Source organism: Rhineura floridana, chromosome 1 (assembly GCF_030035675.1).
Source record: "Rhineura floridana isolate rRhiFlo1 chromosome 1, rRhiFlo1.hap2, whole genome shotgun sequence".
Taxonomy (NCBI): Eukaryota; Metazoa; Chordata; class Lepidosauria; order Squamata; family Rhineuridae; genus Rhineura; species Rhineura floridana.
This window is the reverse complement of record NC_084480.1, coordinates 31105465-31130331: the sequence shown is the minus strand read 5'-3', so window position 1 is coordinate 31130331 and position 24867 is coordinate 31105465. Positions and strand designations below refer to the sequence as shown.

The 24867-nt window shown below is 40.9% G+C and overlaps 1 protein-coding gene across 1 annotated transcript in view; it reads left to right on the top strand.

Moving 5' to 3' along the window:
* FGF10 (fibroblast growth factor 10) overlaps positions 1–23774 on the top strand; it is a 127011-nt gene extending 103237 nt beyond the window's left edge. The window contains exons 2-3 of the mRNA XM_061617526.1: positions 9004–9107; positions 17533–23774. Coding sequence (XP_061473510.1) covers positions 9004–9107; positions 17533–17751 — 323 coding nt within the window. The 3' untranslated portion in view covers positions 17752–23774. The remainder of the gene's footprint in view (positions 1–9003; positions 9108–17532) is intronic.
* The last annotated feature ends 1093 nt before the right edge of the window (positions 23775–24867 follow it).

Below are 24867 nucleotides of genomic sequence, written 5' to 3'. Positions count from 1 at the left end.
CCACCCCATCTCACTCTCCACCTCCTCCCTTGTCGCCTCGTACCCACCCACAGAGCATGCTGCTCCTACCCACCCACTGCACAGACACCCAGTTTGAGGCACATGATTTTCATCCACAAATCAGAGGAGCAGAAGACTTCCCCTGCTTCTCCCCCCAAGGAATGCCCAAACGTAATGCTGGAAACATTACAATTACTCCACAAAAGTAATAAAATTACTCTTAGTTCTTTTACGATCAAACTGTAAAGGAATTACCCACTTGTTCCTCAAAAAAGTAATGAATTACAAGTACTTGAAACGAATTACTTCCAAGCTCTGCCACAGTGGGTTAAATAATAACCAAAAAAACACAAAATAAAATAGATGTATAAGCATCACATGTAGTTTGGCCCTGGAAAAAATCAGTAACAGTTAGACTAAGCATTACTACAAGTAGAGAAAAAGTTTCAAGAGGATACAGTTCTTTCAGTGGTAGATATCCCCAGCTCTCTTAGAGAAGTACTAAATTGACCATTTTAAAAAATCTTTTCATTATCCATATTCTCCATGCTATACATTATTATCTGTCCTGTCATCTCTTACTAGCCTTTTCTCTAAACTAAACAGCCCTAAATGCTCACTTTATATTTGTTTATATTGAATTTAATTTGCCATTTTACCACCTATTCACACAGTCTGGAGAGGTCCTTCTGGAGCTCTTTTCAATCCCTTTTTGTTTTAATGACCCTGAACAATTTAGTACCATCACTAAACTTGGCCAACTCACAGTTCATCCCTAACATTAGATCATTTATAACCAAGTTAAAAAGCACAAGTCGCAATACCGATCCTTGGAGGACTCCACTTTCTACAGCCCTCCAGTGGGAGAACTGTCCATTTATTCCTACTCTCTGCTTTCTGTTTCTCAGTCAGTTCATGATCCACAAGAGGACCTCTCCTCTTATTCCATGACTGCTAAGCTTTCTCAGGAGTCTTTGGTGGGGTACCTTGTTGAAAGCTTTTTGAAAGTCCAAGTACACTATGTCCATTGGATCAGCTCTACCAACATGCTTGTTGACACTCTCAAAGAGCTCTAATAGGTTAGTCAGAAGGACTTACCCTTGCAGAAGCCTTTCTGGTTCTGCTTCACCAAGGCTCACTCTTCTATATGTTTGGTTTTATCTTTTGGTTTAAATTTTATCTTTAACAGTGCTTTCTACCGGTTTTCCTGGGACAGATGTTAAGCTAACCAGCCTGAAATTCCTGGGATCTCCCCTGGATCTCTTTTTTAAATATTGGCCATTTTCCAGTCCTTGGGTATGGAGGCAAATCTGAAGTGATCAGCAATTTCACATCTGAGTTCTTTGAGAATTCTTGGGTGGATGCCATGCAGACCGGGTGATTTGTCAGTTTTTATTTTGTCTACTAAGTCTAGAACTTCATAACTCATCACCACTATTTGCCTCAGTTCTTCAGACTCCCTGCCTTCAAAAGTTAGTTCAATCAGAAGGATCTGCCGTATATCCTCCATTGTGAAGAGAGATGCAAAGAATGCATTTAGCTTCTCTGCAATCTCCTTATCCTGCTTTAGCACACCTTTGACTCCCTTGTTATCCAAGGGTCCAACCTCCTCCCTTGATGGTCTCCTGCTTTGAACATATTTAAAGATTTTTTGTTGGTTTTTATGAATTTAACAATGTGCTCCTCAAATTCTTTTTTTACCACTCCTTTTTGTATCATCAGCAAACTTGGTCACCTCACTGCTCACCCCTTCTTTCCAATTATCCTTATCCTCTTTTAGCACTCCTTTGACTCCTTTTATCATCCAAAGGGTCCAACTGCCTCCCTAGAAGGTCTCCTATTACTAATGTATTTAAAGATTTTCTGTTGGTGGTGGTCTTTATGTTGTTAGCAACATGCTCCTCAAATTCTTTTTTAACATTCCCTGTTGTCTTACATTTCTTTTGCCAAAGTTTGTGTTCCTTTTGTTCTCCTCATTCGGACAAGACTTCTATTTTTTTTGAGGGAAGCCTTCTTGCCTCTAACAGCTTCTTTGACTCTGCTTGTTAACCTTTCCTGCATCCTCTTGGGCCTGGTGTTACCTTTCCTGAACTGCAGTATGCACTCCAGTTGAGCTTTTAATATTATGTTTTTAAACAGCTCCCAAGCATTTTGGAATGATTTGACCCTCTTGACTTTGCCTTTCAACTTTCTTTTTACCATTCCCCTCATTTTTGGGGAAATTTCCTGCTTTGAAATCAGAAGTGACTGTGTTGGATTTTCTTGGCAATTGGCCATTTACATATATGTTTAATTTAACAGTGCTATGGTCACTACTCTTAATTGGTTCAACAACACTTACATCCCTCATCAGATCCTTGGCGCCACTTAAAATTAAATTCAGGTTCACCATCCCTCTGGTCAGTTCCATGGCCAACTGTTCAAGAGCACAATCATTTGGGGTATCTTTGTCATGGTTGGAACACCCATGTATCTAGTCTATGTCAGGGTAGTTGAAGTCAACCATTACTACAACATTTCCTAGTTTGGATACTTCCTTGATTTCATTTTTCATTCCAAGATCTACCTGAGCATTTTGATCAAGGGGATGATAAAACGTCCCTAGTACTAAGTTACTCTTGGAGTCTGGTATCACCATCCACAATGATTCTGTGGAAGAGTTTGCCTCTTTGGGGATAGCTTTCTGGATTCAGTGCCCTCTTTCATATATAGAGCGACTCCCACCTCTTTCCCTGTCCATCTGATGTAGTTTATATCCAGGGATAACCATGCCCCACTGTTTTTTTCTATTCTACCAGGTTAAGACCAAGCACTCCAGTTCTTCCCTTTTGGCTCAGAGGCTTCTAGCACAGAGCTTGGAAAAGTTACTTTTTTGAACTACAATTCCCATCAGCCCAATCCAGTGGCCATGCTGGCTGGGGCTGATGGGAGTTGTACTTTTAAAAAGTAACTTTTCCAAGCTCTGTTCTAGCATTAGTATAAACACTTGTATACAGTGACTCCCTTCAAGTGTCTTTGTCACTTTTCATTTGGCCTTTGGTACTTTTGCCTCTCTGAATTGTTACCCTGTGCCTCTGCACTCACAATGCCTAATTCTAGGCCTACCCCCAGTTAAATTCTCATCATTTTTTATGTCTTTATCCTACTATTACTTTTATCTCAGCCATCTTCACAACACCCGAGGACATACTGACTTGGCTAATGCAACCTAGGCAGTTATAAGATTAGGCAAGGATTGGAGCCCAGAACTACCTAATCTTTCAACTTTACCACACTAGTTCTATGGTTTACTGTGTTGCACTATAATCCAGATACTCCCTTGCACACAACAGGAAGCTCTTGTATGCACATAGATTGTTGAGAAGGAAACACCACATCAGTCCTCCATTACTAGAGGGTTTTGTGATTTTTTAAAAAAAATGGCATTCAAATTTGAAAACTGTTACGGTAGGGCCCTGCTTCTCAGCCCCCCACTTTTCAGTGTTCTGCTAATACAGCGCCAGCGGGGTGATCACCTGGATGGGGGCTGGAGCTCCCCACTCTCCAGCTGATTTCGCCGGAGGAGGGGAAGATCAGCTGTAGAGTGCTACAGCTGATCTCCTCTGCTTCTGGCACGATCAGACACCGGCGCTCAATCTGATCGCGCCGGAGGAGGGGAAGATCAGCTGTAGCAGCTGATCTTCTCCTTCTCTGGCGCGATCAGCGGGTTAGGTTCCAGACCCTCACGTGCTACAACTGATCCACTTTTCGGCGGTTCTTGCTTTTCGGAGGGGGGTCTGGAACCTACTGTATTACTCTTTGAGAGTTGACACCATGTGGACTCAGAAGCAACTGTGTCCATTGATCCATGTCACTTTTGCCAGCTGACCTAGAAATCCAGCATAGTATAGCAGAACCCAGTGTGCACCTTGCAGGCGTCAACCACAATCCAACACAGTTAATATCACATTGTGCTGAAATCCAAGTTTGGGGCTTGTGCTTGGAACAGAATGGGGTGGAGATCACTTAGAGTTGGAGTGTTAAGTTAAACAGGAGGGGAAATTCAGAGGGAGTGTGGAATGGTAGTTGGGGTGGTGGTGTGAATTTTGTGAGTGAACAGCTGGAAAAGGAAGACAGTAGAGGGTAGATGAGATTAGCTGTGTGAGGATGGGTTTAGGGCAAGAATGGAAAATCTGTGGTCCTTTAGATGTTGTTGGACTTCAGCTCCCATCAGCCCCAGCCAGCATGGCCAATGGTCAGTGATGATGGGAGCTGTAATTTAACAACATCTGGTGGGCCACAGGTTCTCCACACCTGGTTGAGAAGATGACTAGTTCTAATTGCATTCATCCCAGATTAGAGTTTACTGTGAATTTGTTTTCATTGTTCCTCAAAACTCTATTCTGGGGAATTGTTAGTGAACACAGTGCTTAAGGCAGCCTTTCCCAACCAGTGTGCCTCCAGATGTTGTTGGACCACAACTCCCATCTTCCTGACCATTGGCAATGCTGGCTGAGGCTGATGGGAGTTGTGGTCCAACAACATCTGGAGGCACACTGGTTGGGAAAGGCTGGCTTAAGGGATTGAACACTTTCCCTGATACCTATACCTAAATCTACACAGTGCTGTTGGTGCATCAAGACTGTGACAACACTATATCTGGTTTGATCTGAACAAGCATAATAGAATACATCCTAATTTCATTCCTGTGGCATACTGTGTAAATGTGATGAATTCACCTCAGATGAGCTTTTTCTAAATTTCCTGAATATGTATATGATGGATTAATGTGAGAATGTGACCAAATGTTACTAGAAAACTGTGTAGCATTATGATACATTGTACTAAACTGCATTGCATTGGCTAAACGACTGTATCAAAGCAAAATAGATGGTTGGATCATTCCGATCCTCAGCACTTGCCAGTTTCAGATTTAAACAATCTGCTGTCCAGCTCTACAGCACCCAAACATTTCACAAAACATCTTGCGCTGAAAAATGATACTTTATTGGTCAATACAACTGCAGTTTATTTTAATGTGTTGCAATCCTTACAAGTATAATATGATAAAAAAATAATTCAATTTTAAACCATGTGAGCATAAACTAATAAAATTCCCTGAAAATGGTAATTCAGCAAGGAATTAATCCAACCTGGCATTGCAACAGAAGCCACAACAAACATGTCCTTATGCAATAATAGCTTGTGTTCTTCCCCATCGCTGCCTAGCAAGGGAAGGACCAAAAGCATATCAATCACAAAAAGGAAAAGATGCCAACTGAAGTGGCAGTGGGTATTAAGTATGCCATCCTCACCCTGTGCAAAGGAAGCTGTATTGCATCAACTACAGCAGAGTGCAAATAATCAGGCTGGCCACTTTCTCCTCCTTGTTTAACAAAAATAGATTAAGATGGACAGGACTGTTTTCCTGTTCTTTTTGAGGCTGCCAGTACCATCAGCACTCTCCATGAGTCATATATCTAGTGGCACCAGTCTGTCTGTCAAGTGCTTAACATGTGATGGACTCCACAACCCATGATCATTGAACCACCACCATAAATGTAGGGTTTCCAACAAACAGTGGCTCTGGACTCCATTGTGCATTCGGTCTGTTCTGAAGAATGAGTTCCGTTTGGAAATGTTAGTGCTGATTGTATTTATTTTAGTTCTCACATTCCTATCCTGCCCTTCCTCCATGGAGCTCTGGGGGCTTGCACAGTTATCAGGCAAAAGAAAATATTCCTTCATGCAACACATAAGTAATTTGCTGAATTCGGAAGCTATGATGATGACCATTAGCTTAGATGGCTTGTAAGAGAGTTAGTCAGTGTCATAGCTGATAGGTCTGTCAATGGCTTAGAATCATGGAATAGTAGAGTTGGAAGGGGCCTATAAGGCCATCAAGTGCAACCCCCTGCTCAATGCAGGAATCCAAATCAAAGCATTCCCAACAGATGGCTGTCTAGCTGCCTCTTGAATGCCTCCAGTGTCAGAGAGCCCACTACCTCTCTAGGTTCCATTGTAATATGGCTCTAACGGTTAGGAAGTTTTTCCTGATGTCCTGTCGAAATCTGGCTTCCTGCAACTTCAGCCCATTATTCCGTGTCCTGCACTCTGGGACGATCGAGAAGAGATCCCGGCTCTCCTCTATGTGAAAACCTTTCATGTACTTATGGGGTCTCTGTGTTCAAAGGCAGCATGCCCCTGAATACTGGCAACGGTGAGAGAGGGCTATTGCCCTCCTGCCCTGCCTGTGCATTTCTCTGAGGCACTGTGGGAAACAAATGGATCTTTTGCCATAAAACATCAGGCCAAGACATCCATTGCTGTCCACTAACAACTAATGTTCAAGTAGTGAGCGCAAAAGCAATCTAATGAAGGTTCAGCAACAACAAACCAACAAGTCCCAGTATTATTATTTATTACTGCTACTACATTTATATCCCACCTTTCCAGCAAAGAACCCAAGGTGGCACCTATAGTTCTCCCACTCCTCATTTTATCCTCACATGATCCCTGTGAGGTAGGTTAAGCTGAGAGACTGGTCTAAGGACACCCAGTGAGTTTCATGGATGAATGTGAACCCTGATCTCCCAGGTCCTAGTCCAGCATTCTAACCATTACACCAGACTGTCTATCCTAGAAAACCCACTCTTCATCAGAAATAAATGAGAAGAGTTTCACATCTTGACTCTTCAGTTAGCTACTGTTTGCCATTTTCTGTAATGCTTTTGAGTGCCTTTGTTTATACCTGTTTATTGAAGACTTGTTGCATAGGTAAAGTGGAATCAGCTGTCTGTTCATTCTAGCTTTATCTCAGCCACCCTTGCAACACCCTTTCACTGTTACTCCCATTGTACAGCCTGTGGAACAGAGGCTAAGACATACTGACTTGACTAAATGTAACCTAGGGAGTTGTAAGACTAGGGGCAGTTTGCCCAGATCTCCCATGCTCATACCTAATCTTTCATCTTTACTGCATGGGTCCTGTGGCTTCCTTTGTTGCACCATCATCCAGATGCTACCTTGTACATCAGGAAGTTCTGGAATGTGCATGGATTGTAGCTGAAGCACTCTGGACACCTCCTTGAAAGTTCAGACTAAAACCCGGAGTGGATTTCACTGCCCCATTGATATGGAGCCACCAGCTGCCACTGGACTGTAATGTATATGAAAAGGAAACATCACATAGTTCCCCTATGAATCCTATTCACTGTAGTGTCAAGCTAAACTCTGTCTGTACAGTTTTAGTGCTACCCACAGGACTGGTTCCAACAGTGCAGGGGACCAGGGAAACCAACACAGGGAGCAACAAGCTCACATCAAGAGGCCAACAGAGTGCTTGATCAAGAGCTGTGTGTTTGCGTGCATGTGCACATTAGTTAGCTGGGTTGCTGAACGTGATGAGATGCCAAGCACAGTGCTGAATTCTCTGATCCTATAGGTAGAAGGGGAGAGAAAATGTTTTGGCTACGTTCATGTGACTCACATTAACTGCCTATGCCTGTAAGAAAGGATATTCTATTGTTTGAGGATAAAACTGAGTCTTTCTCACACACACTCACATCTGTTGTCATTGTGAAAGCTAGTTACTGAAAACAAAAAGTAATAGTCATTAAACTATTAAGCCATGAGTGGATGCTATAGAAAGGGTAGGTGGCACAATTAGGACCACTTTCTACATTCATGATTATAATTAGCAACTGTTACAGCATAGTATATATGTCTGGGATGGGGAACTTTTTTCAACTCAAGGGCCACATGTCCTTCTAGGAAATCTTCCAGGGGCCACATACCAGTGGTAAGCAGGGCCAGGGGCCCAAATGGGAGGAGCGATACATGCGAATGTTAACTTTGTAAAGTAGGCTAGTCTCTTCATACTCACACATCTCTCTATATCCTCCATCCAGGCAGTGGTGACTGGTGTCTCCATTGTCAGTGGGGCAGTGCAATCCACTCGGGGTTTTAGCCTAAGCTTTGAAGAAGTCGTCTAAAGTGCTGAGCACCTTAGATGACTCCTTCAGGCAGCCCAGCTACTCACATTCAGCTGCTGCCCCATGCAATATTAAATGCTGTGCACAACATCATCAATGATGCCACGTGTAGGTTAGTGATAAAGCATGAAACTTTAATTCTATAATGCAGGTAGCAGACCTGGTCCAAAACATTTTGCTTCCTGAAGCAAAGGAGAAGATAGCATGACCTCTTGATGTACAAAAGCTGACTGGGCTGGCAGTTCAGTCTTACTTCAACATTGACAATGGGGTCATATGTCATCCTCCGCCATGCCACAGGGCAGCAGTGTAGCTTAGGGGTGCAACACAGGCCACCTGCAACAGTTCCCAGGATTCTTTGGGGGAAGCCATGACTGCTTAAAGTGGTATGATACTGCTTTAGATGTATAGTGCAGATGGGGTCTTGATTACAAACAGACTGGAATATTTTTTTCTGTTATCTGAGAGAGCGAAACATCAGGGACATCAGGCTTAGACTAACTATATCCCAACACACCAAACACGCTTGCCAAAAATGAATGTACCGGTTTTATATGGCTGGGCTGGGAGATTTAGTTTTATTCAAATGTCCTATAAGGAATAAAGTGCTTACCACTGTTTCTGTGTATTGAGATGGATCTGCTATTCTATTGACATATGCTATAGATTTAATTTAATGTTGCGGTTCCAATGTCTCTTTTGATAAATTTCAGTGAAAATCTACACTAAGAAGAGTTGAGCTGTTTCAATATTTATGGAGTTTCAAATGCAGGGATAGGAAAGGAAACATGGTAATTGAAACAAGATTTGGGTATATCCTTGTTGTGAAAGTTTCTGAAGCGGGCTGATTGGTTGCTCTGGATATTAACGGGATTTGAGTGAGGTTTGAAACGATCAGTTTTTATTCTAGCTGTTTATCATATTTATCCAATACATCCTCTCTCTGTCTCTCTCTCTCGCTTTAATGATGAGATTCAAAGTCTCAGACCTGAGCTACTCTCATTTTCATTTTTTTCCTCTTGTATTCTAGGCATATTGGAGATAACATCAGTGGAAATTGGAGTTGTGGCAGTTAAATCCATTAACAGCAACTATTATCTTGCCATGAACAAGAGTGGGAAAGTCTATGGTTCTGTAAGTATATTCTTCTGCCTTTATTTATTTCATTAATGTATTATAAACTATTCCTAGACCTCCTTTCCAGGTAATATACTTTCAAGGTTGTTATTGTACTCAGTAAAAATTTTAAACACACGTTTAAGAAACTGGTTTGTAAGAAAGAGTCTGATTACTAATGTTCAGACTTTGCTTCTACCTGAAGTTTGCTAGTCCCCTCCCCAAGCTCACTTTTTTAGGATCATAAGATCTATCATTTTCTGACCAATTTCTCTTAAGATGTCTACCTAAGAAGATGCCATAAATAGATATTTATTACTTGTCTGGCCAGCACCCATAATTAGTTGAAATCCCCAACTGGTTCCTCCCACTTTTCTCTCATGCCCAACTGTAGCCATATTGTGTGTTTTTTAAATTATGAACCATGGCTAGGTTGCACCAGCTGCTAAGTGATTTATCATCATCATCATCATCATTTATTACCCACACTTCCCCTAGAGGTTCCAGGGCGAATTACAACAATTTTAAAATACAGCATTAAAAACAGTTTAAAACTACCTAAAATCCCAAAATAGGGTAATCCTAAAAATATACATAATGTAGGACTATAGCTCAGTGGTAGAGCATCTGCTTTGCTTGCAAAAGGTCCTAGGTTCAATCCCTGGCATCTCCAGGTGGGGATGGGAAAGACTCTGCCTAAAACTCTGGAGAGTCACTTACCATCAATGTAGACATTACTGAACTAGATGGACCAATGATCTGAGGCAGCTTCAGATGTTCAGCTGCTTTATATCATCAAATCACTGGCTTGTACAGCTCAGTATAATGGGTTGTACCCAGTGTTAATCATTCTCAGAGGAGATCTATCTAAATTAAGGACATGACTAACTTAGGCTCCATTAATTTCAATAGATCTACTCTGAGTAGAACTTATTTGGATACAGCCCAATGTCTATACTGATTCTCAGCCTTGGAGAGGGCAGGGATTGAAGCTGGAACTTTTTGTGTGCAAAGCATGTGCTCCACCATTGAGCAATGGCCCTTTCCCTAACTAGGAAACAACCTCCTACCAGGGCTAACTAATTGTCCATTTAGGCTGGTATTATCTACTCTGACTGACGGTACCTTTCCCTGGAGGTGCCAGGGATTGAACCTGGAAGGTTCTGCATGCAAAGCATGCACTCTACCATTGAGCTATTGTCCATCCCTTCCAGGTGCAACTCCCTCTTCCCCCTTGACAGGGGATGCCCCACTGGAGACTCAAACAAGCATCTAGATAATTCTCTCATTAGCTCATTTCACTTAGGAAGATGAAATGAATATTAATTATTTCCAGAAATGTTGATATTTGCTTTCTAGATTAAACAGCCAAAAAAATATCATGGTATTTAAACTTAATTGCTGCCTACAAAAATAAACACCTTTCATTCAGTAGCTACACAGTCTGGAAGACATATTATGAAATTTTGAATAAAGCTAAAGTGCAGCTACGTTATTAAAAATAATAATCAAAACCTTTTAAGTAATTTTCAGGTGCATGTTCAGTCCCTCTGCTGTTTTCTTTTTATCATTTTGGCCAAGCTTGCCTTGATTACAATAGTGTTTTAACATCACATATTGTGAAAGCAAGACTGCAGCAGTGAATTAGCGAAGTTGAATTTGAGGACAGCTTGCAAAGTTTGCAAAATTGAAGGTGAATATCAGCAACAACAAAAACAAAGACAAAAGGAAAGACGGAAATCAAAGCCACAATCTAACACTGTTTCCTCTCTGAGATGAATTGAGGGGTTGTTTGGTTCATATTAAGTGTTAAAATGACTGATGCAAGATTCGTTGATACACCCACAACCAATGGGTGGTAAGTCTAGTCCTACTTAGAATAGACTCATTGAAGTTAATGGACATGACTAACTTAGGTTCATTCATTTCAATGGATTTACTCTGAATAGGACTTAATGGAATACAACCCAGTGTTTTCATACAGTCAGAGGATTGTATCTAACAAAGCCATCCTGCTAACACATAGATTTCCATCAGCACAACAAGACTTCCTCTCCCTCTCCATCCCCCATGCCTCCTCCAGATCTGTTCTAGGGTTTTCCCCAACCCTCTGGACCAGATTGAAGTTGTGGCTTAAACTAGCATAAAGTGTAGTACAGAGTTGGTCCTTTGTATCAACTAACTGGAGCAACTAGAAGACTGAGTGGCTCAATTACTGAATTCTGTTTACCTTTGGAAATCTTACCATCTCCTGAATTACTGAACAAAGACAAAGAGCAAAGTCAAGGAAGCTCTTAGAGGCAAAAAGTCTTCCTTCAGAAAATGGAAGTCTTGTCCGAATGAAGAAAATAAAAAAGAACACAAACTCTGGCAAAAGAAATGCAAGAAGACAATAAGGGATGCTAAAAAAGAATTTGAGGAGCACATTGCTAAGAACATAAAAACCAACAACAAAAAATTCTATAAATACATTCAAAGCAGGAGACCATCTAGGGAGGCGATTGGACCCTTGGATGATAAGGGAGTCAAAGGTGTACTAAAGAACGATAAGGAGATTGCAGAGAAGCTAAATGAATTCTTTGCATCTGTCTTCACAGTGAAAGATATAGGGCAGATCCCTGAACCTGAACTAACATTTGCAGGAAGGGATTCTGAGGAACTGAGACAAATAGTGGTAACGAGAGAGGAAGTTCTAGGCTTAATGGACAATATAAAAACTGACAAATCACCGGGCCCGGATGGCATCCACCCGAGAGTTCTCAAAGAACTCAAAGGTGAAATTGCTGATCTGCTAACTAAAATATGTAACTTGTCCCTCGGGTCCTCCTCCATGCCTGAGGACTGGAAAGTGGCAAATGTAACGCCAATCTTCAAAAAGGGATCCAGAGGGGATCCCGGAAATTACAGGCCAGTTAGCTTAACTTCTGTCCCTGGAAAACTGGTAGAAAGTATTATTAAAGCTAGATTAACTAAGCACATAGAAGAACAAGCCTTGCTGAAGCAGAGCCAGCTTGGCTTCTGCAAGGGAAAGTCCTGTCTCAGTAACCTATTAGAATTCTTTGAGAGTGTCAACAAGCATATAGATAGAGGTGATCCAGTGGACATAGTGTACTTAGACTTTCAAAAAGCGTTTGACAAGGTATCTCACCAAAGACTTCTGAGGAAGCTTAGCAGTCATGGAATAAGAGGAGAGATCCTCTTGTGGATAAGGAATTGGTTAAGAAGCAGAAAGCAGAGAGTAGGAATAAACGGACAGTTCTCCCAATGGAGGGCTGTAGAAGGTGGAGTCCCTCAAGGATCGGTATTGGGACCTGTACTTTTCAACTTGTTCATTAATGACCTAGAATTAGGAGTGAGCAGTGAAGTGGCCAAGTTTGCTGACGACACTAAATTGTTCAGGGTTGTTAAAACAAAAAGGGATTGCAAAGAGCTCCAAAAAGACCTCTCCAAACTGAGTGAATGGGCGGAAAAATGGCAAATGCAATTCAATATAAACAAGTGTAAAATTATGCATATTGGAGCAAAAAATCTTAATTTCACATATACGCTCATGGGGTCTGGACTGGCAGTGACCGACCAGGAGAGAGACCTCGGGGTTGTAGTGGACAGCACGATGAAAATGTCGACCCAGTGTGCGGCAGCTGTGAAAAAGGCAAATTCCATGCTAGCGATAATTAGGAAAGGTATTGAAAATAAAACAGCCGATATCATAATGCCGTTGTATAAATCTATGGTGCGGCCGCATTTGGAATACTGTGTACAGTTCTGGTCGCCTCATCTCAAAAAGGATATTATAGAGTTGGAAAAGGTTCAGAAGAGGGCAACCAGAATGATCAAGGGGATGGAGCGACTCCCTTACGAGGAAAGGTTGCAGCATTTGGGGCTTTTTAGTTTAGAGAAAAGGCGGGTCAGAGGAGACATGATACAAGTGTATAAAATTATGCATGGCATTGAGAAAGTGGATAGAGAAAAGTTCTTCTCCCTCTCTCATAATACTAGAACTCGTGGACATTCAAAGAAGCTGAATGTTGGAAGATTCAGGACAGACAAAAGGAAGTACTTCTTTACTCAGCGCATAGTTAAACTATGGAATTTGCTCCCACAAGATGCAGTAATGGCCACCAGCTTGGACGGCTTTAAAAGAAGATTAGACAAATTCATGGAGGACAGGGCTATCAATGGCTACTAGCCGTGATGGCTGTGCTGTGCCACCCTAGTCAGAGGCAGCATGCTTCTGAAAACCAGTTGCCGGAAGCCTCAGGAGGGGAGAGTGTTCTTGCACTCGGGTCCTGCTTGCGGGCTTCCCCCAGGCACCTGGTTGGCCACTGTGAGAACAGGATGCTGGACTAGATGGGCCACTGGCCTGATCCAGCAGACTCTTCTTATGTTCTTATGTTCTTAAGAATAGCAAATTTATATGTTTTATAATACAAATCTCGACATTCCTGGGAGGATTGCTAAAAGACAAACCTCCTAGACCACATATGCTTGGGCATTTCCTGATGAAGTGATGGAAAGCAATGCTTTTCAAAAATATTAATTGATTAGTATACATTTGATTAGAGATTACAAAACTCAGAGGAATCAAACCTCCTCTGGATGTGACAAGATTTGATCTTTTTGGGATGTGCTAGGGCACATGGAAGATTTGCCCAAATTTGGATTGGGTCTTTTAATAAAAATCACATGGGGGCCTTAAATTTTTTTGTCTTTTTCCCCCTTCACCCACATATAGCTTTAGCAATGACCAAAGCAATGACCAAATGACAGCAGTCACATACTGCTAGAGTGCTTTACATATATTATCTCAGTAATCTTTATAATATCCTTGTAAATTACGAACATAGGAACCTGCATTAATACTGAGTTTGACCATTGATCTATCCAGCTCAGTATGGTCTACACTGACTGGCAATAACTCTCTGGGTTTCAGACAGGGGTCTCTCCCAGCCCTCTCTGGACATGCTGAGGATTGAATCAGAGACTTTCTGCATGCAAAGCAGATGGTCTACCACTGAGCTGTGGCCCTTTCCCAAGTTAAGTCAGTTTTATTTTTATCATAAAATCCACTTACTGAGTTCATGGTAAAGGCAGGATTTGATCTCATCAATTTTTAAGGGCACTACAGTACAGTAGCTCAAATTGTTAAAGACTATGGTACTAAGCAGATTGTTCTGTCATTGCAAAGATTTCTCCTTGTGCAACAAACAATCTTTCCCCCTCCTCTCCCTGCGCATCTTCTAAATCTGTTCTGGGGCTTTCCCAAACCTTCCAGCACAGAATTGGGATTGGCATGGGGCACAGGAAGGAAAAGGAGAAGGGAGGGAAATCCCCTTGCTCTAGCACTAATCCTTGTGCTAGCACAAAAATGTAGTTGAATACCACCCAGTGATTTTTCTTTCTGCATTTTACTGGATTTTTATTATGTCATCTAAAAATGTCCAAAGGTAATAAGGAGTGTGGCCTGATTAATCAAATGACTTATAATTGATAATTAAGCACTTACATATGCATACATTTGCATATAACTAAGGCATTCTTTATAAAAATGGTGGGTGTATATGTTGCAATAGGTTTCATCTTAGAAGAGGTGTTCCCTCTTGGTTTTTTTTTTTGTTTTTTTATAATTTTTATTCAAATTTTCAGAAGACAAACAAAACAAAATCAAACAACAAAAACATAATAATACAATAAAAAATCTTCTTGACTTCCGATTTGTCGCAGATCAGCTATAAGTATATAATATATATCAAACCTGTCCATTAATACATACAAGATCACTTTTCTCCATAGGCTATCTTAATTAATCGTCAAATCCCATTATCATCATTTCATTTTTATCTTTCAACAAAAAGTCTAAGAGAGGCTTCCAGAAGAGGTGTTCCCTCTTGTATGCAAGTGAATTTTATGGATGGGTGGGCATATCAATTCAATAATGAATTAATTGAACGATTAGTAATAGGATACCTCTTGTAAGGCAGTGCCTGTCACCTGCAGCATTTAAAAGTAGTACTATTTTAAACATAATTTAAAACATTGCCAATAAATCAGGTGTGTCTTTTGATTTATTAAAGTTAGATTTGATCTAACTGATTAGTCCTTCAAACTAGACACTGGTCCATAACAAATACTTATGTCCACCTTTTGACTCCCCATGTCGCAGTGCAATCCTAGCCATGTCTACTCAGAAGTAAGTCCTATTATTATAAATATGATATTATTTCATTTTCTATCTACTCTAAAAACATATTAAAACATCTTCAAAATAAAACGTCTTAAAAGCATTATTTTTTAAAACAAAGAAACAAAAACATTTAAAAACATCTTTAAAAGCAATTCCAAAACAGATGCAAACTGGGACAAGTTCTCTACCTAAAAGTATTGTTGAAATAAAAGCTTATTGAATTCAGTGAGGCTTACTCCCAGGTAACTGGGGTTAGGATTGCAAACATAGCTCTCAAAATATCTAACATTCACAAAATATCTAATGAACGCCCACCATTTATATAATAATAAATGTATCAGAGAGTCATCTTTCCTCTTCCCATAAGCCAAACAAGGAATGCCTGCTTACAAAATAGGTATTTAAAACTGTATGTTTTTCCAGATGCCGTCATATAGCCAGAACAATGGGACCCACATGCTCATGATCTAGCAGGGCTGTCTGAAACTGAGATCAAAATACCAATGTGTAGAGAGATAGAAATCCCCATTGGCTCTGGTATGCAGAACATTTTGTACCTTAGCACCAAACCCATGATTAACAGGTTATTTTATAAAGATTTCCAGAATGTTCTTGTTGCCGTTGTTATTCCCAACAAGATCTCCTGTGCTTGGACTCACACTGGTATGGTATAGCAGTTTGGCTTTTATAATCAGATGGATATGAAAAATAGCTTCAATAATTTTTTCCTAAGAAACATTCTAAAACATTTCTAGCATAGTTATTCAATAAGGTATGAGCCATGTGCTAGTCTGGAGTGAAGGCAAAATCAGTTCATTGAGATTCAGCTATTTTCATGCAGGGACGGGGCAGAAATTCAATTCAGTTCACATTGATAGGTAAACCTACCTAATTTGCACTTTTTGAAGCAATATGCAAAATGAAACACATCCTTCAAAATTTGTACTTCTTTGAATTTTGCAGTGCAGTTGTCTAGCCAAGTAATGTGTACACAAATGCATGTACTGGGGTAAAGTGTACATAAAAATGCATATATTAGTGAAAACCGCATACAAAAATGCATTATATAAGGGGAAATTGCTTTGCAAAAATTGTATGTTAGGCAAAATTGTATACAGATATGTGTATATCAGAAGAAATTCCATTAAATTTTCATGAGGATTGTTTTTTAAAGAATTGCAAACTGATGTGGAAATGTGGAAAACTGAACTTAAGAATGGAAAAATGAAAAATGGGGAGAAACCAAAATTGACACATTCGCCCTTCCCTATCCTCATGTATCAGTCCCATGAGTCAGTTGGGACTGAAGCATGGGAGAGAAAGCTGGAAAAAAGCAGGTCAATAGAGTTAGATTAAATTTACTTTGCTATGTCTCTTTCTTAAAAAAAACTTGTCAGAATTATGAATTTTCATACATTCCAATAAAACGTGATTGACTTTAGGAAACATAGGACTCTGCTTTATCCTGAGTCAGACCAGTGGTCAACCAAGCTCAGTATTGTCAACACTGGAGCTGGGGAACCTTTGGCTCTTCAGATGTTGCTGAACTACAATTCCCATCATCCTTGACCATTGGACATGTTTGCTGGGGCTGATGTGTGATGTAGTTCAGCAACTTCTGGAGGGGCAAAGGTTACCCTCACTTGGTCTACCCAAACTGGCAGTGGCTCTCCAGGGTTTTGGAGAAGGAGTTTCTCCCAGCCCTACCTGAAAATACCAGGGATTGAACCGAGGACCTTCTGTGTGCAAAGTATGTGTTGTACCACAGAGCTATGTACCCTGGCCTTTAGGAACTGTAACTAAGAATGGACCATTATGAGCTGAACACCAAGGCCAATGTGGCTTGTGAGAATTGGAACTACCAAGAGATTCCAAAACGTGTCTCAGGTAGATGGACTTGAATTTGCACTGGTATCCTAAGAGTTTGTCCTTGGTGGATGGGTACCACTTCCGCATTATCAGGCCCTATGCCACACTCTTAATATTTGAAATGGGAAGAAGTCATTGGGTAGAGTGCTGAATGAGTAATGCCATTACTTCCAACAAAGGCCCTGCGGGCCTGCAATGGTTTCCTTCCAAGCATTAATGATGCAGTGTGGGACATAACCCAGTGGAAGCAATCATGTAAAAAACAGCCCTAAAAAACGAGCACATGCAAGTTACCAATTCATTTTCTGTTAAAGTCCATGCATCTCTCTGCATTCTGACCTTGTCTTTCTCTCATTCCCCCTCTCTCTTATTATTTTTCCCTTCAAACAGAAAGAGTTTAACAATGACTGTAAACTAAAGGAGAGAATAGAAGAAAATGGATACAATACATATGCATCGTTCTTTTGGAAAAACAACGGAAGGCAAATGTTTGTGGCCTTGAATGGAAGAGGAGCCACAAGGAAAGGACAGAAAACCAGGAGGAAAAATACAACCGCTCATTTTCTCCCAATGGTAGTCGAGCCACAGATGAAGGGCCTGTTCTATTGATAGCAGTTGAACCAAAGATCATTTGTCAGGAATACTTGGTAATCCTCTTGAAGAGGAAAGGCAGAAACAGTGCAGACGTCTGCTTGATTGAAAAGAAGAGGGAAGCCTTTGAAGGTTTTGTGCTCTCTGCTGGCACATGAAGTACTTCTAATTAGTTCTGTGTCATATCTTATAATCAAGACACAAGCTGGATCAAATAGGATGGGAGCTCTTTCCTGTGTGAACAAATTATTATTATTATTATTTTATCTCTGTGATAGAACTTAAAGGACACAAGACAATGTATTGAATGATGTTCGGGGAAAGTTATTTATGGAATACTAACTCATATCAAAGACCTTCATTGCTCATTCAAGCCTAATGATCCAATGAAACAGGCACACAAGCATTTACTGGAAGCTCGTGGATCATATGCAGCAGTAAAGAAGATTCTGGAATGATCTTGTGAAAGAAATGAATAGGATTAAGAAATATAAGGACATTAGAGTAAAACTGTTCTAACAAAATAAATAGTATGGTTCTCCCCGCCCTTTGTATGCTAATGCCATGCTTTTGTATTTCTCCCTAAGTTATTTATTTAATAGGATGTTAAATATCTTTCTTCTCTTTTCTTTTTTTGTTTGAAGGATTTTCTCTGTTGCTTCCTGTTGTGTAATTGTTCTTTTCCTTCTCTCAGCATTTTATACAAGATTGACCAAGTCAGATGTCAAAAAGCTCATACAAGTGTCCAAAAGTGTCCAAATGGATAAGGCTTAAAGGAAAATCTAGGGTTGTGGTTTACGTTTAATCTTGTTTGTTTGTTTTTCCTCTTGAAACTGGGTTTCTTTTTTAAATTTTGCACTTAAAACAATAGGATCAGATATGCATGGGAACTTCAACATGACCTGGATGTTGTTTTGTCAGCATCGCTGATTCTCTTTTCCCCCACAGGAGCAAAATTTCCCATAATGTATCATCTGAAGAGTCTTGCTGCTATTTTGAAATGGGCAGAGTTGAACTGGTACTCAGATGTGCATTTATCTACCAACTTATTTCAGTTAGACACCTGATCCCAAAGATGTTGAAATTTCATCAGAGTTATTCAGCAGGTTCTGTGGAACAGACAGTAAATGCATCCAACTGCATGTTATGTTGGTTGAATTATATTTTTTCAGACTAAAGCTGAATTAAGTCTATGGAGCTGCTAACATCTGAGGGAGCAATTTGCCTTGTTCTCCTCCCCCATCCTGGAAAAAGTAAGACAAAAAAAGAGCCAAATATTACCATCTTGTGACTGCAATCAAACTCCTTCAGAATAGCCTTGATGTATGTGGTGTTGAAAATTGCAGCCTCAATCTGCATACCTTTCCCTTTCAACATGGGGCAGTTTCAGATGTTGCATAGGAGCTGAGGGAGAAGAAGTGGGAGTGAATGACTCTGCCAGAGAATACTGGATTAGATGTCAATTTTCTATCAGGTGAGTGCATTGAGCATCAAATGTATGCTCACGCTCCTCACACCCAGGGCTGGCACCAGAGGGCGGCCAGGTTGGGCCCTGGCTGAGGGCCCCTGAAGTGCTCCTCCTTAGGGTGGGAGGGTGGTGCTCCCATTCTGTGATCTGCGGCAGCATCAGGTCCTGCCACAGATCATGGAGAGGGAGCTCCACAGGCACCCCCTAATACAGACAGTGTGAGCTTCAATAAGCCTGCACGCATGCCCCACCTACCTCTCCTGTCAGTGTGAATGCCATGTGTGCTGTGTGAGTATGCCTACCATCACCCAAGAAGCAGGGGCTTCCCTAAGGGGCTGACACCCCCACTGCTATGTTGGTTGATGGCAGGCATGCACACTACATGCATATGTCATTCACATGACACAAGAGGTAGGTGGGATACGCAGGTGGATATGTTAGCCCTGCGCCGCCTGTATCAGGGGGTGTTGGGCTACAGTGCTCCAGGCCCGGGACAGGGTGGTGTCCAAGAGTCCATTCATGCCTGGTGTTAGTCCTGCTCACACCCCTTGCTTTAAAAAATGTGAGGAATAATGGTGTACAATGGCTAAAAGTGTAAGTGGTCAGATTTTCATGCAAAATGGACAATGGGCCCTACAAACACCTGGATTTTATCAACAAGACCCTAAAATACTGGTCTTCTAACTTGGGTCCCCAGATGCTGTTGGACTACACCTCCCATCATCCTGAGACATCTTGATCAATGGTCAAGGATAATTGAAGGTATAGTCCATTGACATCTGGGGATCAAAGGTTGAAGACCAGCCCCCTAAAAACCATCAGGATCTGATCAGCAAGACCAATTAGCTGTCTCTTGCTTCTCCTGTGCTGGTTGGGAGATGTAGGTTTACCTCAAAGACCAGAAGGGCAGGAGCATTCTATTGGCTTTATGCCATTTTAACTGCATTTCCTTCTTTGTTTTACTGGAAAGGACCGATGAGATATACAGCACCCCAAGCCAGCTTTACTTTACTCACCATTCACATGACAATGTGATTAGAGCTAGTGACAGGTCCTGTCTGTCTAACAGACTGGGACCTAACATGGAAGAACTGCAAAGTTCTTTCTCAACCATCCTGGAAAAATGACAACATCTGGAAACCTCTCCCCCAAAGTGGCTCTGAATCACTGATAGCTTATACAAACAGCAGACCATGTCACAAAGCTATTCCTGGACTGTGCCATTTCAGACTGTTGGGGTGGAGGGTGGGGGTCACATACATACATAATTTCTCTGTGTACAGAAATCTAGATGTCAGGGAGAGAGATCATAGTATAGCATTCTTCCTGTTGTTGTTTTAATGTGTAAGGACTTGTTTCATGGAAGAATATTCAGACATGCAATTCCCCATGCATAGTCTGAGGCAGTACAGTCCGGAAACAGTTTTACAATTTAATCTGCTGTCTGTGTAGACTAAGCATGAGGCTGGAGGGCTTCAAGCTGATGGGGATGTTCTAGCTCTGGATTTCCTGCATTGAGTAAGGGGCTTGGACTACATGGCATACAAGGCTGGGGCCGGTTCTATGATTCCAACTCTATGATTCCACCTCTGTTACCCAGGATTTCCTGCATCGAGCAGGGAGTTGGACTTCATGGTCTACATAGTTTTTTTCCAACTCTGCGATTCCAACTCTATTATTTCTCCCAGCTCTATGATTCTAAATAAAGCTGTTTGCCCTCTTGTGGCACAAGTTTTATAAACCCTCCCTGTCAAAGTGGATATTGATCACACTGACATTCTTGCCCACTCCAACAGTCTAGAATAATCACACTAAAGTGAACAGATGTACTCTGAAGTAAGTGACTTGAGGATTGCAACCACTATTATTCATACTTGTAAATAACTTTCGAGAGCCAACCTAAAGCAACATCTTCAGTGTTCTTCATTTATCACAATATATGCAATGGCTCTGAAATACAATATTGGGCACATTTTTTAAACTGAGTGCTCCTATTTTCACAGCTTACACTGAGTAAATGCAGTCTTCAGTTAAACATAAATATCAACTTTGTTCAATCTGAAAAAAAAACTATATGATTTTTTGTTTTACTTTTTTTCTTTAACGTTAGAGAGCTGTGGATAGTTCATCAATATAACCATAATGAGATTCATTGTGTTAGAGCAAGTTAAGTAGAAAACTGTACATCAAGCCATCATGTACCACTCTCTTCACATTGTATTCCACTAAATAAATGAATAAATGTGTATGTCTTCTTTGCAGTATCTGTAGTGGGAAACAGAAGTAGTCTTATGAATATTTTAATTGCATTTAAGGGACTATATTGATGCTGCAACTTTGATCTTTATTGTCACAGAAGAAATCAGTTCAGTTTTTAATTTTGTTTGGAAATATTATTTGGATACAGAGATTTGCAAATTGTGTCCCTTAAAAAAATACTAATGAATAACCTCTACAAAGGCAATTTTGGGATCTGTTAACTTGTCTGAGCTTCACAGGCTGGTGAAGAGGGGGGAAAACTGTAGGCACAATCCATCATAGTACACGGCTGGCTGCTATTCACCCTACCTTGGCGTATGTGCACTGCAGCACTTGGGCCATGTGATGTTGGTCCTGAGAGGTCTGTCCACATCTGCACCCATTATCCATCCTTCTCTCATTTCTGGGTGCAAGTTAACCAAGATCACTTGGGCAGAATGTTCTATTGAGCCCAACACCAACTCTTTTCTACTTGTCCCTGTATCTGCACTAGCATGGAATGTGCCTACAGATTTCTCCTCAAATTATGAAATGTTCTGGCTATACATTCTGACCTTTTTTAAAAAAAAAATCCCTTATACAAAAGGGGCACAATCTACTGCGAAGTTCTTCTTTGCAAGCCCCAGTGAAACAGTAAAGCTATCAATGGCTACCAGCCATGACAGCTGGGCTCTGCAGTATGCAATATGCTTCTGAACAGCAGTTGCTGGAAACCTCAAGAGGGGAGAGTGTTCCTGCACTCCGGTCCTGCTTGAGTGCTTCCCTTGAGCATCTGGTTGGCCACTGTGAGAACAGGATGTTGGACTAGATGGGCCACCGGCTCGATCCAGCAGGACTCTTGTTATGTTCACAAGCCCCAGTGAAAGACATGGAAGTGTGCCCTTTATTTCATTGGTGCTTGCCAGGGGGAAATCCCAGTCTAATGTGGCCTAAGTCAAGTTGACGGTTCAGATCATGGCATGTGGCTAATGCAGAAGTAGCCAATGCGGTGTCCTCCAGATGTTGCTGGACTACAACTCCCCCCATTATCCCTCACCACTGGCCTGCTGGTTGGAACTGATGAAGTCCAACAACATCTCATGGGCACTACATTGGCTACCCAGGGGCTAGCATAACGTTAATTTTGCTTGGGGAATGACCAAATTTTTTTAATTTTGGGGGGGGGGAAATGTGTCAAACTACCAGCAGTACGGTTTGGGGATGCTGGGAGATAAATATGGTAACTTGAGACAAAATAACAGAATGGTTGTTGTCATATGAGGAGAGAGCTTTCCTTGTGTTACATTTGTTTTTGTTTTGTTTTCAAAGTGATAATTGCATCTGACAGGGCATGATGGACCACCCACAACAAAAATTAAATGTTTGTTTGGCAAATAAAGGATTGGATGACCACTCTTCTTAGCATCTATGGGACAAACGAGGTTCTCATGTCACAGAACCATTAACATTGCTTTGGGGTCTGGAGGAGGGGAGGGGGATGTGTAAACATTCATAATTATAGGATTTCAAAATGCTTTAAAAAAAACTCCATGCAAAAAAAGTACAAAAATGACTGCAGCTTGCAGAGGCCAGGAAACAAAAAATCAAGCCCCCATCCCAGCATGTACAGAGACAGAATATGGGGGGGGGGATGACAGGTTTTTTTATAGCCTTATAAACACTTCTTTGTTTTACCCCTCCCACCTCAAAATCCCTCTGATGTTTCACCATTGCAGGAAACATCCATATTTGATTTTAATCATTCTTTCAGTGAAGTTGGGAGACAGTTCTAGGATGTGCAGAAAGTAAAACTCACTCCCTGACAAATTGCTATTCTTTTTGAAATTCTTTTGGGGTTGCCTTTGAAAATCCCCTGGTAGTGCTTCACTTGAGGAGCTATCAAATTAATTTTGCTTTAAGTGAAATTGAGGGGGCTTCTTGAAGTGGAAGCTTGTAGCCATTTTGTTGGTTCCTGAGGATTTTATTTTAAAAAGCTGCCAAAGGCCCTGCTCATACAGATGTGCTCTGGTACCCTCTGTAGCAGGACTGTGCTGCACTTGGGTTTCCCAGAGTAATACCATTCCACCAGAACACCAGCACAATCCACAAGGAACTTCTCATGCACAATTCTGATTGAAGTGATTTTGAGCTCCAGTGTGACTCTCATTCATTTCGAAGGGGGTTATGCCAGAAAAGTTCGCAGGTAGATGTGCCCTAAGTATTATTCTGGCTCCGTCATAAATATGAGACAAAATAAAACAAGGTTATTGTGTGGTGTTTTTTATTAAAAAAAAAGTTGAACAACATGTACAGTATATTTAAATAATAAATAATAAAATTCTGGAATAGAGAATTATTTTGTGTGTGTGTGTGTGTCTCCCTCTTTGTTTTGTTGTTGTTGTTATGTGCCTTCAAGTCAATTATGAATTATGGTGACCCTATGAATCAGCAGTCTCCAGTAGCATCTGTCACGAACCACCCTGTTCAGATCTTGTAAGTTCAGGTCTGTGGCTTCCTTTATGGAATCAATCCATCTCTTGTTTGGCCTTCCTCTTTTTCTACTCCCTTCTGTTTTTCCCAGCATTATTGTCTTGTCCAGTGAATCATGTCTTCTCATTATGTCTCCAAAGTATGATAACCTCAGTTTCATCATTTTAGCTTCTATTTGTTCAATTTGTTCTAACACCCAATTATTTGTCTTTTTCATAGTCCATGATATGCGCAAAGCTCTCCTCCAACACATTTCAAATGAGTGGATTTTTCTCTTATCCATTTTTTTCACTGTCCAACTTTCACATCCATACATAGAGATAGGGAATACCATGGTCTTTACTACTTTGAAAATAGACCCCTTCTGCCCTATATATTCCAAGATGTATTTTCCCACTTTAAACAGTCTTGGCTTTCCTCAAAGAATCCTGGGAAGTGTAGTTTTTATTCTATTCCCAGAGTGGTCTAACAACCAATCCCTCTTCCCAAAAGAACTCTGGGAATGGTAGCTCTGTGAGGGCAATACAGATCTCCTAACAATTCTAAGCACTTTTAACAAACTACCATTCCCAGGATTCTTTGGGATTAAATAGCCATGACTATTTAAAGTGGTATAATACTGCTTTAAATGTATAGTGCAGACATTGAATGATAAATGCAAAAAAAGGGGGCATTGTCTAGTGAAGAATGGGGTTTGACAGCCATCATATAAATACTGGAGGGGAGGATGGAATCAAAATAATATTTTCACCTAACAGTTCAAAACATTCATCTTGGCCAACTCCTTTACGTACCAAAAGAAGCAATTAGCTGAATCACATGGTGCAAGAAGTTCTATATCCATTGTTCCTGTTCTGCTACTGCAAGAGACTTGTATGAGTACAGCAGAACTTTTCCCTCTCCTGCAGCCCCATGCATACCCTCAAAGTTGTCTCCAG